The sequence below is a fragment of the Carcharodon carcharias genome, chromosome 28 (genome assembly GCF_017639515.1).
Source record: "Carcharodon carcharias isolate sCarCar2 chromosome 28, sCarCar2.pri, whole genome shotgun sequence".
Classification (NCBI taxonomy): domain Eukaryota; kingdom Metazoa; phylum Chordata; class Chondrichthyes; order Lamniformes; family Lamnidae; genus Carcharodon; species Carcharodon carcharias.
In genome coordinates, this window is record NC_054494.1 from 21,869,146 (window position 1) to 21,885,833 (window position 16,688).

General features: G+C 39.0%; 1 protein-coding gene across 3 annotated transcripts in view; it reads right to left on the minus strand.

Moving 5' to 3' along the window:
- The window catches only part of LOC121270828 (adenosine kinase-like), a 227,159-nt gene that overhangs the window by 30,428 nt on the left and 180,043 nt on the right, over window positions 1-16,688 (minus strand). For all 3 annotated transcript variants that reach the window (XM_041176305.1, XM_041176304.1, XM_041176306.1), the window contains exons 8-9: window positions 9,982-10,017; window positions 7,110-7,224 (exon numbers count right to left, since the gene is read on the minus strand). In XM_041176305.1, the coding sequence (XP_041032239.1) occupies window positions 7,110-7,224; window positions 9,982-10,017 (151 nt within the window). The remainder of the gene's footprint in view (window positions 1-7,109; window positions 7,225-9,981; window positions 10,018-16,688) is intronic.

The window sequence follows — 16,688 nt, forward strand, 5'->3', positions numbered from 1 at the left end:
CAAACAACGGACGTCCTGAGTTATTTGTCCTGACCTGAGACCTGGTCTGAGCCCTAGTTAAGAGGGCAGCTGCCCCATGCGAAAGCCAGATCAACCCAGGGTCTCGGGGAAGGAGGTTGAATCCCACCTACACTATTCATCTTGGAGAAATGTAGGTTAATGCGGATACAAATGATATTTTAAAAATCATGACCAGGACTGGATGCAGATGAGGATAAGATGTTCAAAATGAATAGTTTTAAGAGGACAATACATGGTTTGAAAGCCTGGATACATTCCAAGAGATACTTTTCTGAGATGGTTCTCATCATTTGCAATTACTAGTGGATGTGGCCCATACACCATAGTCCTTCAAAACTGAACTTGGCAAGGTCCTGAGAGCAGATGATAATGGGGTTGGTGATTTGTGGGTTAGGTATATTGAACTAGTGATGTGTCATAGCAAGCAATTCATCCTGCTCAATCGTCTTCTGAAAGTAGACAGAAATTTCCCAGAGGTCTCCTGAAAGTGGTTAAAGTTTAGATCCTCTAAAGTTGCATTACCACCGGCCTTGGAAAGTGGTGGATGAGATTGCACCATCTAGTGCACAGGGTGAACATTAATGAACCAGACAATCTGTTCTCATCCTTATTCCCAGATGTGCAAATGTTTTGTATAAATTAAATTACATTTTAATTTGACCAAAAAACCTTTTAGTGACTTCTTGTTTAGCTTCCACTTGTGGATACATTCTCTTTGCATGTTTAACATTGCACCTTTTCCTGGGGCCTCCTCCTGAGTTCCCCAGCATCACAGATGCCCATCTTCAGCCAATTCAATTCAATCCACATGATATCATGAAACGGCTGACAATACATGGTTTGAAAGCCTGGATACATTCCAAGAGATTCTTTTCTTAGATGGTCCTCATCATTTGCAATGGCAATATTTGCGCAATAGCACTGAAGACTTGTGCTCCATAACTAGCTGTACCCCGAGCCAAGCTATTCCAGTACGGCCACAACACTGACATCTATCTGGCTATGCGGAAAATTGTCCAGGTGTGTCCTGTACACAAAAAGCAGGACAAATCCAACCCAGCCATTTACTTCCCTATCAGTCTACACTCCAACATCAGTAAGGTGATGGAAAGTGTCATGGATAGTGCCATCAAGCGAAACTTGCTCAGCAATAACCTGTTCACAGATGCTCAGTTTGAGTTCCACCAGGGCCACTCAGCTCCTGACCTCAATACAACCCTGGTCCAAACATGGACAAAAGAGCTAAACTCCAGAGGTGAGCAGAGAGTGACTGCCCTTGACGTCAAGGCAGCATTTGACACAGTGGGGCATCAAGGAGCCCTAGCAAAACTGGAGTCAATGGGAATCAGGGGGAAAACTCTCGATTGGTTGGAATCATACCTGGCACAAAGAAAGGTGGTTGTGGGAGGTAAATCATTTAAGTCTCAGGACAACACAGCAAGAGTTCCTCATAGTAGTTGTCCTCGGCCCAACCATCTTCAGCTGTTTCAACAATGACCTTCCCTCCATCACAAGGTCAGAAGCGGCAATGTTCAGCACCATTCGTGACTCCTCAGATACTGAGGTAGTCCGCGTCCACATGCAGCAAGACCTGGGCAATATTCAGGCATGGGCTGATAAGTGGCAAGGAACATACACGCCATACAAGTGCCAGGCAATGACCATCTCCAACAAGAGAGAATCTAACCATCTCCCCATGACATTCAATAGCATGACCATCGTTGAATCTGCCACTGTCAACATCCTGGGAGTTACCATTGACCAGAAACTGAACTGGACCAGCCATATAAATACTGTGGCTGCAAGAGCAGGTCAGAGACTGGGAATCCTGCAGTGAGTAACTCACCTCCTGACTCCCCAAATGTTGCCTACCATCTACAAGGCACAAGTCAGGAGTATGATGGAATACCCTCCATTTGAGTGGATGAGTGCAGCTCCAACAACATCTAGGACAAAGCTGCCTGCTTGATTGGCACCCCATCCACCATAATAAATGTTCACTCCCTCCATCACTGACGCACAGTAGCAGCAATGTATACCATCTACATGTACTGCAGCAATGCACCAAGACTCCTTTGACAGCATGTTCCAAACCTGTGACCTCTACCACCTAGAAGGACAAGGGCAGCGGACACATGGGAACACCATCTATCTGCAAGTTCCCCTCCAGGTCACACACCTTCCTGACTTGGAGTTATATCACCATTCTTTCGCTGTTCACTAGGTCAAAATCCTGGAACACCCTCCCTAGCACTGTGGGCATACCTAAACCACATGGGATTACAGCGGTTCAAGGCAGCAGCTCACCAACACCTTCTCAAGGGCAATTAGGGATGGCACTAAATGCTGGTCTAGTGAACAACACCCACATCCCATGAATGAATAAAAAAAACTTTTCCTGAACCAAAACTGAGAATTCATCTAATTTCTTTAGCCCATCCTGCATTCCTCTGAAGTGTCTCTTTTTAAAATTACATGCTTTTTTCCTGATTCTTGAATAGTGTTGATTGCCACATATTGTGGTCTTGGATCCGTAGATATTTCACTATGCATATTTACGAAGGGTAACCTGTTCACTAGCAACAGCCAGATCTAAATGTGTTATTCCTCTTCGATATTAGCATTGAAAATGTTCAGTGAAACTGAATAAAAATGCATCAATACATGAAAATTTTCTGTGTTATTTGGGTGAGACTGGTTAAAATAAACAATAAACACAGCAGAAAAAGGTTTTCCTATTTTTCCCGAATGTATTACTGCATTTGTTGCCTGTTTCACAGCAACATTTCAATTGTATTGGGTGAAAATGCAATCTTGTAGAACATTCAGTAGTCCTGATTCTGAAACCTCAGTTTCATTAAGGAATTCTCAGTTTATATTTCACTGAATTGAAGTTACTCATTATGACACCATTATTGTTCTGCATACCATATTTAATCTTATTGACGTTATTATTCTTTTATTCTTATCTTGTTCAGGGGGACTGTGGCAGTTTTCTATTGTTAACTCTGTCCTCCACTTGCTTGTTCATTCAAATCTGAAATATCATCTGTTCTCAGGAACTTGTCAAGCTCTTTGTTGAAGGACTGTAGAGTACAAGGCACATCCACCAATAAGCCATGAGATTTCAGCAATGAGATAAGGGCATTTAAAATAAAAAGGGGATGTATAGAATAAATTAACCAAATTCAAAGAGGATAAATGCCCTTCGTTCGGATGGATTGCACCTACATATTTTAAAAGAATCTGGGGAAGAGATGGCAGAGGCATTAGTGGAGTTTTCCAGGGGTCGGTATTGGGACCCTTCCTTTTCCTGATATATATTAATGATGTAGATCTTGGTATGCAGGGGATAATTTCAAAGTTTGCAGATGATACGAAGCTCGGGAGTGTTGTGAACTGCGAGTGGGATGGTGTGGCACTTCACGAGAACATAGACAAGTTGGTGGAGTGGGCAGATAGATGGCAGATGAAATTCAATGCAGAGAAGTGTGAGGTGATACATTTTGGTAGGAAGAACATAGAGAGACAATATAAAATGAGGGGTGGAATTTTGAAGAGGGTTAACAATAGAAAACTGCCACAGTCCCCCTGAGCAGAAAGACCTGGTGTATATATGCATAGATCATTGAAGGTGGCAGGATAGGTGGAGAGAGCAGTTAATAAAGCATATAGTATCCTGGGCTTTACTAATAGGGGCATAGAGTACAAGAGCAGGGAGGTTATGCTGAATTTATATGAGATCCTCATTAGACCTCAGCTGAAATAATGGGTACGGTTCTACAGTTCTGGGCATCATATTATAGCAAGGGTGTGAACACACTGGAGAGAGTGCAGAAGAGGTTTACAAGAATGGTCCCAGGGATGAGAAACTTCAGCTATAAGGATAGATTGGAACTGTTCTCCTTGGAGAGAAGAAGGTTAAGAGGAGATTTGATAGAGATGTCCAAAATCATGAGGGGGCTAGACAGAATAGATAGGGAGAAGTTGTTCCTGCTCGTAAAAGGATCAAGAATGAGAGGACACAGATTTAAAGTGATATGCAAAGGAAGCAAATGTGACGTGAGAAAAAACTTTTTCACGTGAGCGATTCAGGTCTGGAATGCACTGCCTGGAAGTGTGGTGGAGACAGGATCAATCAAGGCATTCAAGAGGACATTAGATGATTACTTGCATAGAAACAATGTGCAGGGGTACAAGGAAAAGGCAGGGCAATGGCACTAGGTCATAATGCTCATTTGGAGTGCCAGTGCAGACATGTTTTGTGCTGTTAAAATTCTGTGATTACACATATTTAATAATTCATTCGAAAAAGATGTAGTGCCAGAGGATTGGTGGATAGCTAATGTAATCCTTCTATTTCAGAAGGGGGACAGAATAAGTCCAGAGAATTGTAGACCAGTCAGCTTAACATTAACGGTAAGAAAAATAATGGAATCTTTATTGAAGGAGACAGGAGAAGAACATCCAGAAACATAATAATGAAGAATCAGCATGGATTTTAAAAAGCCTTGCTCGTCAAACCATCATGATTTTTTGAGCCGGTAACAGAAAGAATAGATAATGGTAATGCAGTAAATGTAATTTTTCTGGAGTTTCAAAAGGCCTTCAGTAAGGTGCCCCATAATGGATTAATGAATAAGGTTAGAGAATGTGGTGTCAGAATGGATTGCTTTCTGTCTTGAAGCCAATGAGTTAAGAGTTTTTTTAATATTCTTTCACCCATCCCCAATTGCCCTGTGAAGGTGGTGGTGAGCTGCCTTCTTGAACTGCTGCAATCCATGTGGTATAGGTACACCCACAGTGCTTAAGGGAGGGAGATCCAGGATTTTGACCCAGTTACAGTGAGGGAAGCATTCCTGCTATTAATCAGACAATACCTGCTGGAAGTGTACATTTGAATACATTAGCTGAGAATGCGATTTGTGAGATTCCCGTACAGTTGGATAGCCTGTCAGTGCTCATGAACGTATAATTAACGCTCGGGCAAGGTACCCAATGATAACTGATATCTATGAAACTATATCCCAAGCAAGTGGTCAATGTCTTCAGGGCATTATTATAATATCTGACAAATGGTGATTTTGGTCCACTGACATATAATGCAAGTTAACGGCACAACTATTTGCCACCTACATTTCAGTTTAAATGTTAACACAAAAATATTAAAATCATGTTGTTTCCTTCCACTAAATATCCACATTTGTACATCATTATTATTATGCCTGAGTTTCAATAACAAACAGATAAAACTAATTTGAATGTTTTCTGAACTCTTGTACATTTTTTCCCTGCAATTTTATCTTTCCTAATCTGAAAACAGTGACTCCCTTTACTGGTGTGTAGATATGGCTATACATGTGACAGTTGTCCTGAGGGCTTGCTCAAGTAGTGACTATCCATATGTGAGCCTGATGGTAAGTGCTGTCAGGCTATTTTGACTATGGAAGGTCTAACACTGCACCTTCTATTTTCTCACCCAAAGTCCGAACACATCCACTTCAAATACTGCTGGATAATGACTGGGAGCAGGAAAAATGAACAAACTTCTCCATCCTGCTCCAGGGGTGCTGTGTGAATTTTAATATCCTCACTATTTCTCTAGCACAGAGTATAACAGAAAGAATGTGTCCATTTGTGGGAAACACAAAACTAGGGGCTACCAATATATGACAATCACCAAGAAATTAAATAGGGAATTCAGAAAAACAACTTGCTACCAGAGGAAGTGGTTGAGGTGAATAATACAGATGCATTTAAGGGAAGGCTAGAGAAATATATGATGAAGAAGGGAATAGAGGGATATGCTGATAAAGTTGTATAAGAAAGGATGGGAGGAGGGTCAAATGGAGCACAAATGCCAACATGAAGTGGTTAGGCCAAATGGCTTGTTTCTGTCCTGTACATGCTAGGTAGTAGTTAATTCATTGTAACCTGTGATTGAAACTGGACCTTATTGACTTGTAGGCAGAGACAGTATTTTTAACTTTATTTCATCACAGTGAAAAATATTGATAGTTGAATATATGTTACTATTATGAGGTACTATTAAAGTTATTGGTACAAACGTAATTAATCAGAAAATCTATTTCATTGTTGAAGGGAAAGAAATAACAATTATATATACATTCAGCGGCTGTCAAATAGGCCTACAAAATCACTATGATGCTGGAAAGCAGCATTTGATGTCCTGAATTCCATCAAGTATCCAATACTTGGTGCTCTATTTGGATGAATCTTTATTACCCTAACATATCACACAACTGTTTCAAAATTATGTTCATTCACTTCAGCAAAAAGGCACAAATAGCACATTGTTGAGGTTTAATTGCTTGGGATTGTTAAGCTGCACAAAAAAATTGAGGTCTTTTGCTTCATACACATGGCTGTATAAATCCTGCAATTTTACCAGTGATCATTTATTAGTCATCTAGACTGTAAGGTTCAGAGCACAATAAGCCTAATTAGTGGTTTAATAAGTGTGTTAGTTATGCCCTGTGTGGTTCTGCAGTGTCACTAGATGCTAAATTAAAGACAGCTCTCTTCTTCTTGTGTTCATTAAACGGTTTAATGCCAGCAGGTAAGGAAGTCTGAACTAAAATGTAAAAAAAAACTAATAAATTGGCATCTCTTTTGAGATTTGCCCTATGGGCCAAGCATTTTTATGTCCTTAATCATTATTAAATGACTTAACATAACACTCCGAGCCAAGAGAATGATTGCACCCCTATGCATGTATGAATTACAGACAAAATGAAGGATCATGCAGTATTAGAAAGGTGCCTTTGGGAAAAGAAAATCTCTAATTTCATTTTATTATTGACATCCATTTTGCTGTTGTGAATTAAAAAAAATTGAAGCAATAGAGTTCCATTTCTATTCGAAAACAAAGCTTCTCCTGAGGCACTGCAATTCTTTAAACATTAATCATTTCTGTTTTTGTTACTTTGTGTTTGACACTGCCACATTCCTGCCTCTCTCTACTTCACCTCTTGTGACAGGAGGTTAACTCAAAAATTGAACTTTTTGTTCAGGAGCAACAAATGAAAGTAGACGAAGGAAGTATTATTTACCACCATCAGGTTTACCTGTGGCCACAATGGTATCTTCTTTGCCTTGTGTGAAAACTATAATACGTTGACGCTTTTCATTCACTTTTGGCAAACCCCGTGCTTTCTTGGCAATTTCTTTAATATCTTCTGTCTGTTGGCAGCAAAGCAAATGGGGTCATGTAAAAATTTTATTTAGGCACATTTGGATCAATTCAAGAACTTAATCCAGTCACTGTACATGATAATGGTTAGCATAAATACTGCAAGTATGGGTCAGACAGATAGTGTACATTAATGTGCTAACTCTAATAGATTAATGAGAACGCATGCTGTTTGCATTTAATTCAAGATTACGTGAATTAATAGCTCACATTTCACGACTAGCACTTTTTAAAAAGTCAATTGTCTTGCTTGGAGAATTAGTGAACATTATTTTATCACCAATATGCCACAGTAATTTATAAACTGAGATGTTGCCCAATTATCCATCTATCATGGATCATTTGCTATATATTTATATTATTTCTCTGCTCTCCTCTTCCACCTTCAAGCATTCTTTTCCATAAGATACTATCTAAAATGAAAACTACCAGCCCTCAACAATCAAAATCATCATTCACTCAGATGATTTTTTCCTCCCATCAGAAGGAAGTACTCTCATTCCACAAAACCTCCTCAATGCAGATGCCAAATTCAAATAGTAATTGAAGGAAGATTCAAACTTAGGCTGTAATGATTAATACACTGGCAGGGTTTTAAATATTTAAGGTTACTGAAATGGCCAAAACTGAAGTTGCAAAAATTTGGTATCGAGGAATCAGCCTCTGTTAAAAATATCTCCACTTTAACATTATCTCCAGAAATCACTCCAGCAATTTAATCATTTATTCTATTATTCTTGCTTACAGCAGTAAAAGACTGTGCAAGTAACAAATGTGATGCAGGAATCAATAATACTACCAAACAATTTCAGTCATAATTTCCTTTACTGTGACCTTGAATTAGAGCTACTTGCTTATATATAATTTTATGAGCTAATTTTCAACAGCCAAAAATCATAGTTGTCTGACATGATAAGACAATTGTCCTCTGGTGCTTTTCCCCCTCAAGTTATCATTCCAGACAATTGGTGTTTGACATTTTTTTTAAAACAGCAAAACATGTATTTTTCTGTAGAATTATACTTAGCTGCGAGGCTATAGATTTAAATACTGTATATACTTGTCTAAAAGTTGAATTTTTGAGACCCATTTTTTAGGCAAAAAGTTAAGGGGTCAACTTTTACACAGGCAATACTGTTGAGGGGCTTACTTTCAACTACTGATGCTCCCAGTTCACACAGCCAGCTATTACTCCAAAGAGCTATCTCTTAGGTTGGTGCACACACACACTGTAGTTTGTTCCAATCTTATCTCCGTAATTTCAATGAAAAATTAAACTTTTACTAAAGTTCCCTGGTATCTCAGTGGTCAAATTGCACTCTGTGATCTAGAGCTGATGCAGAAACATCAGAAAACTCCTGCTTCAAGTCCTGGTCTCTGCTGTGTTACTCTGAACGCAGAGTGGGGCAATGAGCTGAGTTGGACCGAGTTGGGGGTGTTGTCTTTTCACGAGGTACATGAAAAATTAAAGATCTTCTGGCCAAAGGTGGGGGTTGACTTTTAAATGAGATCGACTCTTACTTGAGTTTATATGGTAATACACATAATGGAACAAGAGAGAGTTGACATTTTTATAACCCCACGTTTCAATTCCTATGCGTACAGCAATAGTAATAAGCTGCTAAACACACTACTCCTTCACTCTAACATTCAATAACACAACACACACTGGACTGAGAAGCCGCATGTACATTGTTTTTTAAAAAGTGTGTTAGATTCCCAAAGGCAACCTTTCAGAGAGGAACCATTGTATAATAAAGTTAAAAAAATTCACAGGCACACATGTTCATAATTAAAGTAACGTGTATGAGGAAGATGACTGTAAGTAGCATTTTATTTAAAGTGACAGCTATTGCATAAACAGTGTGACTTCAGTTTTTAAAAAGATGAAAATATGATAGATGAATATATTTCAAACATGATATTTCAGGACAGTAGTTTCATATTACTAAACTAAAATCAATGTCCATCTGTGATCCAGTTCTGTTAATGGAATATTTCTGCAGTTATAGTATACTGTTAAATTATTTCCAGTTCCTTTCTCAATCATGAATAATAGCAATTTATCACAGAGCCACTAATCATTTTATTGCTTATTTTATGTTCAGCCCCAAGCTAATCAAATCCGTTGCTGCATATTTTTGTTACCTGTAGTTGAATGTACCAATGATCAGGGCATTATGTGGACAAATGCCCAAAATAAGTGTCAAACATAATTCATATTACTGAATGATTTCACCCTAAATAACCACCAAAAAGGCATCTGTCTCACTTTACATTATGCCTTTTGTGCATTCTTAGAGAACCACTTTCAGCCTTTCAGGCTTCTTTCAAGTAGGAAGTGACTCATTGGTATTAATTTTCTTCCGCAATACTCTGCAAATTGCTCTGCCTGCAAAAGAACCTTCATACAATAAAATTAAGTGGAAGATGTTGCTATTTAATAGTTGAAATGACAGACACCTTATCTGCAAAGGAAGCCTTAACCAGTGCCCAACCTCTTAACTTCCCAAGAGCCTTTTCAAAATTCAGTGAATAACATCTGTAAGAGATGTTGGGTACAGGCCTAGCACAGTGCGTCATATATCATGCTGGCAGAACAAAGAAACCAGGATGACTGCCAGGTAACCATAGTAACAACTGCAAGGACTGGAGAGTATAATAGCACATCAATCACTGTCCAAAGAACTTCATTATCAGCAAAATCCTTTAGGATCTGTTTAGTGTGCAATTGAGGGTCAACTCACCTCAAAGCCTTGTTCTCTAGCAAAAGTGGCAGCCTCCTGCAAAAGAAATGAGCAGTTAATTATAAAGTGCTGTTGAGACTGCTGAAAATAACACTACAATCTAGGTATACTGAGGCACTATTTATTGAAGCCAATTAATTTAACAAGTGCTCCACTGCTCAGATACAGTAAAGATTTGTTCCTTTTGCTTTAAATTTTCAATTTTTATCAAAAAGAAACAGTTTAAAAAGTAAAATACTGGATTACATTATGAAATTAGAATATAATTTTTTTCCTAAAAAGCACAGTTCCCTTAGGCCATACTGACTGGTACATAAGCTTGTCCAGGTTAGCATATGTCAATGTTTACACATAGACTCAACTGGGTATAATGTTGAAGCCATGATTGAGGTTAGCTGTTCTGACAACTAATTCCCAACACAATCCCTTTTTGTAATTCCTGGGTTTTGGTGTCTGTGGAATACTGAAAAGTAAGGATCTAAGCTTTTGCTCTTGAAATAAGAGAAAAATCTAAATCTCAGCTCAAACAGTAAAGTGGCCTAAAGTTCTCTCTTAAGTATTTAGAAGATTTAAATAATAGTGCTACACTTAAGGGAGTAGAAAGATATGGATGTGGTCCGATGAAAGGAAGAGGATGAAATAGTCTGTGTTGTGGACAAGAATCTATATGAAAAAGCCAATTAACGTGCTTTGTGGACATATCAGGCATTTTTCCATGTTCCAGATGCAACTATATAGCTTTAATATAATTGTTTTTTGAGCACACACCCATTAATCTCCAAATTAGTAATGGATATCTATTGTTTACCTAATTTTAACCAAACAGTAACAGTATTCTGTTATTTATGCAATTACATATAAAGCAATTCAACACTGATTTGCTGGTAAAACAGATTGGAATATAATTCTAATCATTGCAAGAACACAGATTTCAATCAATCCTATATTCTATACTCAGGCCAATAAGATGAAGGCCTCTTCTTTTTGCTGGCAGTTAAATGTCTTAAGTAAGTCTGAGCATACAAGGAGTTGGCAACGCACTGATTATAGGTTGAGGAGTTTCACACATTGGCAACCTCACTCAGAGATGACAGCAACAGATCAGAAATGAAAATATGTCACACTGGTATCACAGGGGCTGCACTTGGGCTGGGGTTAAAGCACACTTTGGGTGCAGGGAAATTTGGTTTGCACCTGGCAATGGAACAGTGATGTCAATACTGTGCTAGGCCATGAGAGCAGGAAAAAAATATTCTACTCCAATGCATTAACTTTCTTTGCTCAGGTGAACTTTTGTGCCAACTTTAAAAAAAAATTCGGAAAGTAAGTAGACCAAAAGGTTTAAACAATGAGATTAAACATACACTAAACAATCATATGCATCATAAATTGAGATAGTTGGCAACCCTGATAGTTGTTTAAAAAATTTCCAGGGATTTCTGGCTCATAAAAAGTTTAGTTTACAGTATATGAAAATTGAAGCCAAATTTCTGTGGAAAGTTTATTGTGCACCTTATAAACCCAAACAAAGTTACAGTGGCCTAATCGACCCCAGAATGCACTATACCATGGAAAAATAATTGCTCATATTATAAAGGTATTTACTGTTGTTAAAGGTGACAATCCTCATGCTACCACTGCCAGATCTGAAAGCTATATTCAGCATTACTTTAGATAAGGATACTACTGAAGAATCTTGCAATGGATATAAAGATTACCAGAAAAAGGTTTATGTTCATATTAGATGAAAGAAATCGTCAAGGGTAATGTGGGATCCTTAAAAAACAGATGTGGGTAATATTGCTAATGAAAATAAGGAAACAGCTGACTTGCTGAATAAATACTTTGTTTCAGTCTTCACAGTACAAGAATAGGATAATATACCTGATAGTCCAGGGAACTTAATAATGAATTAGGGACTGGAATTTCCTCAAGTTAACACAAGCAAGCAAAAAGTATTAGAAAAATTAATGGCACTAAAAACTACAATTTCCAGGATTTTAAAGGAAGTAGGTGAGGATAATGCAGATTCTTTAGCCATAAATTTTCCGAAGTTCAATTCAGGAATTGTCCCTTTAGATTGAAAATTGTAAATGCAACTTGATTATTAAAGTAAGGTGTCAGAGGGAAACCAGGAAATTATAGACCTGTTAGTATAATATCTGCCGTGAGGAAGTCATTGGGTTATATAATTAAGAACAGAATGACTGAGCACTTAAAGAAATTTGAGCTGATTAGAGAACCAACATGGATTTGTAAAGGGTAGGTCATGTTTAATGAACCTAACTAGATTTTTAAGTTAATTCCTCATATCAATGGATATTTTTAATTATTTAGTTATTTGATGTGAGCTTTGTTGGCAAGGCCAGTGTCAATGCCCATCCCGAATGCTCTTGAGAAGATGGTGGTGGGTTGTCTTCTTGAACTCTGCAGTCTGTGTGGTGAATGTGCTCCCAGAATGTCATTAGGTAAGGGGGTTCCAGAACTTTGAGTCAGTGACAATGATAGAATGGTGAGATGTTTCCAAGTCAGGATGATGTGTGACTTGAAGGGATGCTTGGAGGTGGTGTATGTAATTTATATGGACTTCCAGAAGGCATGGATATAAGTCCACATAAGTAACTGTTAGCCACAATTAAAGCACTTTGAATTAAAGGCAAATTATTGACCTGGCTAGGAGATTGGTTAGGTGGTAGAAGACAGAGCAGGGATAATGGATGTGTTCTCGAATTGAAAGGAAGTCACTTATATCCCACAAGAGTATGTGCTGGAGCCTCACCTATTCACCATGTTTATTGATGACTTAGATAACGTAATAGAAAGCTATATATCTAAGTTTGTCAATGACATAAAGATTGGTGACATAGTAAGTAAGGTAGGAGGAAGCATAAACTACAAGGAGACATTGAAAGAGTGAGTGGACAAAACTGTGGCAGAAGGATTTTAACGCAGCTAAGTGTGAGGCTATCATTTTGCATCAAAAAAGTATTGATCCAAGTATTATTTAAATGGTGAACAGCGAGGAACATTGGAGTTTCAAACACATTTTGGTGTCTGTGTAAATCGATCACTAAAATATAATGGTCAGGTACCAAAAATAATTAAGGAAGCTGATGGCATGTTCGTCTTTATATACAGAGGGCTTGAATATAAAAGAGAGGAAGTTTTGCTACCCAAAACCCTGGTTAAACTACACATGGAGTAATGCATACAGTTCTTGGCTCTGCACTTGAGAAATGCCATACTGTCTGGCCTTGGAAGGAGTGCAGTGCAAGTTCACCAGAATGTTATTAAGGCTCCAAGTGTTAAATTATGAGACCTAATAAACTAGGCCTGTATTCCTCAAAACATGAAAGCTTAAGAGTGATAGGATTGAGGTTTTTGCATTTTGAAAGTAATTTATTGCATAATTAGAGAGGAACATTTTCTGTTTGTAGGGGTATCTAGGACAAGGGGATTTAACATTAAAATCAAGCCAGGCCATTCAGTAGTTAGGAAACACTTCACACAAAGGATGATACAAGGGCGCAACTCTCTCGCACAAAAAGCAGCAGATGCTACTTCAATTAATGACTGAAAATTCGGGATTGGTGGGCTTTTGCAAGACAAGGGTATGAATGGATATGGAGTCAAAGAAGGTAAATGGAGTTGGGATACAGATCAGTTGTGATACGGTAGAACAGACTCAAGGGGCTAAATGTCCTGCTCCTGTTTCTCTGTGTCAGAGGTCATTAATACAAAAACTATTAGAATTCAAGAAAACTAATGCAACGATATTTCTTTAATTCCTGAACAACTGGAACATTTACATGGTTTATTGATCAGATGGTGTAAAACCTATACACCAGAGCAACAGCTCTGAATTTAGAATACGTGTAACAGCAGTACAAGTAGAGAGCTTAAAGCTCAGATGGTCAGGCGAAGAAATATCTTGATTATTGGGCAGAATACTATTGCCACATCATGATGTTGAGAAACACATGATAGCACATGCTAGTCTCTGACAGAATCAATATTTTCTACTCCAGTATTGCTGAAAAAAAGACACATTGAAGTTTTTTGTCTTGATGAGATTTATACTTCACAATCAGCACTCTCTTCTCATGTAGTATAAATTGTTGCTCCCTTTACATTTCGTATCCTTACAAATTGTCCTGATGACAAGATGAAAAACTTCGACAATGTGTCCTTTTTCAGCAATACTCATTTTCTACTCCATCCTGTACTGCACTCCATACACCTAACATTATGGAGTTTAGTGTCATGAAGTTGCTGTACCAATATTGTGAAAAATACACATCTGAAATCAAGTCTAGCTTTATGAAAATTATTCATAAGTGATACTGGATGGCCTGCTTTTGTCCCTAATGCTCCTGTAAACCCGAGAGCAGATTGCCTGCAGCTATCTCAGCCAGGGGAAGTACTTAGCACAGAAAAAGGAGGAAGTTGGAGCAAAAAAAAACCTCATTCTTAAAAAATACCTTTACTCAAAGCTATAAGATAGTCAATTAGCTATGTAATGCATCTATCAATACCCACTATTTTAAGTGTTTGGAGGAACTACCAGCTGAGACTGAACGTTTGAGTGTCTTCACCAAAAATATGCTCCAGCAAGTTATTTGGTATCGATTAGTCACTCTTGCACTGGGTTAGTGACATTCAAGGAATTTCCATTGCTTCTTCACTTATGCATAAAAGGTCTCTGATGTGCACTCTGTCAGATTTTACTTCCAAGTTGCAACCCAGCAATTGTAAAACAAAACCCAAAGTGCAGCATCAGCTCCAATTCATCAACTTTTGAACAATCACAAATGTAACTAATAATCAGAGCTGTGTTCTACATATATTTTAACACACTTCTGACATTTAAAAAAAATTGTTTCATCACATACCACTGAATATCTGCATGTGACTTCACTGGGTGATCATTTAATTGGCAACAATGAAATTGGACTGATGGAAACGAGGCCAAGTTAAGATGCAAGATAGAATGGAACTAGAAACAGGTTTTCAGCCGTCAAGACTTCCTTCCACTGATTATGCACGATCTGTCCCGTCAGAATCTGACTTAATTTCCTAACGACAGCTTCTATAATACATCTTTCTACTTCCTCTAAAAACTAAACGGTATGTTACTGGGGATGCAGTGGTGTTGTGGTTATGTCACTGGACCAGCAATCCAGAGGCCCAGGCTAACGCTCTGGGGACCAAGGTTCAAATTCCAAAAAGAGAGAGAGCTGTCCTATAGACAAATCAAGCAACAGCTTGACACATTCATACTCTTTGAATCATGCCATACAATGTCCCCGGCATCACCATCACCAGAGGTGGAAGCACAGTCAGGAGGGAGTTGCCCTGGGAGTCCTCAACATCCGATTCTGGACCACATGAAGTCTCCAGGTAGCACCAGTACTTACCAAGCTGGCCTGAACCTAAAGGGCATAATTGCTAGACTGGGTCTGCGGCAGGTGGTGAGGGAACCAACAAGAGGGAAATATATAACTGTCCACATCCTCACCAATCTCCTGCCACAGGTGCATCTGTCCATGACAGTATTGGTAAGAGTGACTGCCATACAGTCCTTGTGGAGATGAAGTCCCTTCCTCATATTGAGGATACACTTCTTCGTGTTGTGTGGCACTACCACCAAGCTAAATGGGATAGATTTTGAACAGATCTAGCCAACTCAAAATTGGCATCCATGAGGCACTGTGGGCCATCAGGAGCAGCAGAATTGTATACAATCGCAATCTGTAGCCTCATGGCCTGACATATCCCCTACTCTATCATTACCTCAAGCCAGGGGATCAACCCTGGTTCAGTGAAGAATGCAGGATGGCATGCCAGGAACAGCACCAGGTATACCTAAAAATGAGGTGTCAACTTGCTGAAGCTATTGCATGTCAAACAGCAGGAGCAGTACGTGATAGACAGGCCTAAGTGATCCCACAACCTGTGAGATCTGTAATCCTGCCACATGCAATTGTGAATGGTGGTGGACAATTAAACAACTAACAGGAGGAGGAAGCTCCACAGGTATCCCCATCCTCAATGATGGAGGAACACTGCACATCAGAGCAAAAGACAAGGCTGAAGCATTTGCAACCATCTTCAGCCAGAAGCACTGAGTGGATGATACATCTTGGCCTCCAGGGCTCCAGCATCACAGGTGACAGCCTTCAGCCAATTCGATTCCTTCCTCATGATATTAATGAACAGCTGAAGGCATTAAATATTGCAAAGATTATGGGCCCTGACAACATTCTGAAAATTGGGCTCCAGAACTAGCTGCACCCCTAGCCAAATTGTTCCAGTACAGCTACAACACTGGTATCTACTCGACTATGTGAAAATTTGCCCAGGTATGTCCTGTCCATAAAAAGCAGGACAAATCCAAACTGGCCAATTACCGCCCCTCTACTCCCAATCATCAGTAATGTGATAGAAAGGGTCATCAATGGTGCTATCAAGCAATACTTACTCAGCAATAACCAGGTCACTGATGTTCAGTTTGGTTTCCGCCAGGGCCACTCAGATCCTGACCTCATTACAGTCTTGGTCCAAACATGGACAAAAGAGCTGAACTCAAGATAGAGTGACCTCCCTTGACATCAAGGCAGCATTTGACCAAGTGTGGTATCAAGGAGCCCCAGCAGAACTGAAGTTAATGGGGGTCGGGGGAAAGAAGTGAAAGCCCCACTCATTGG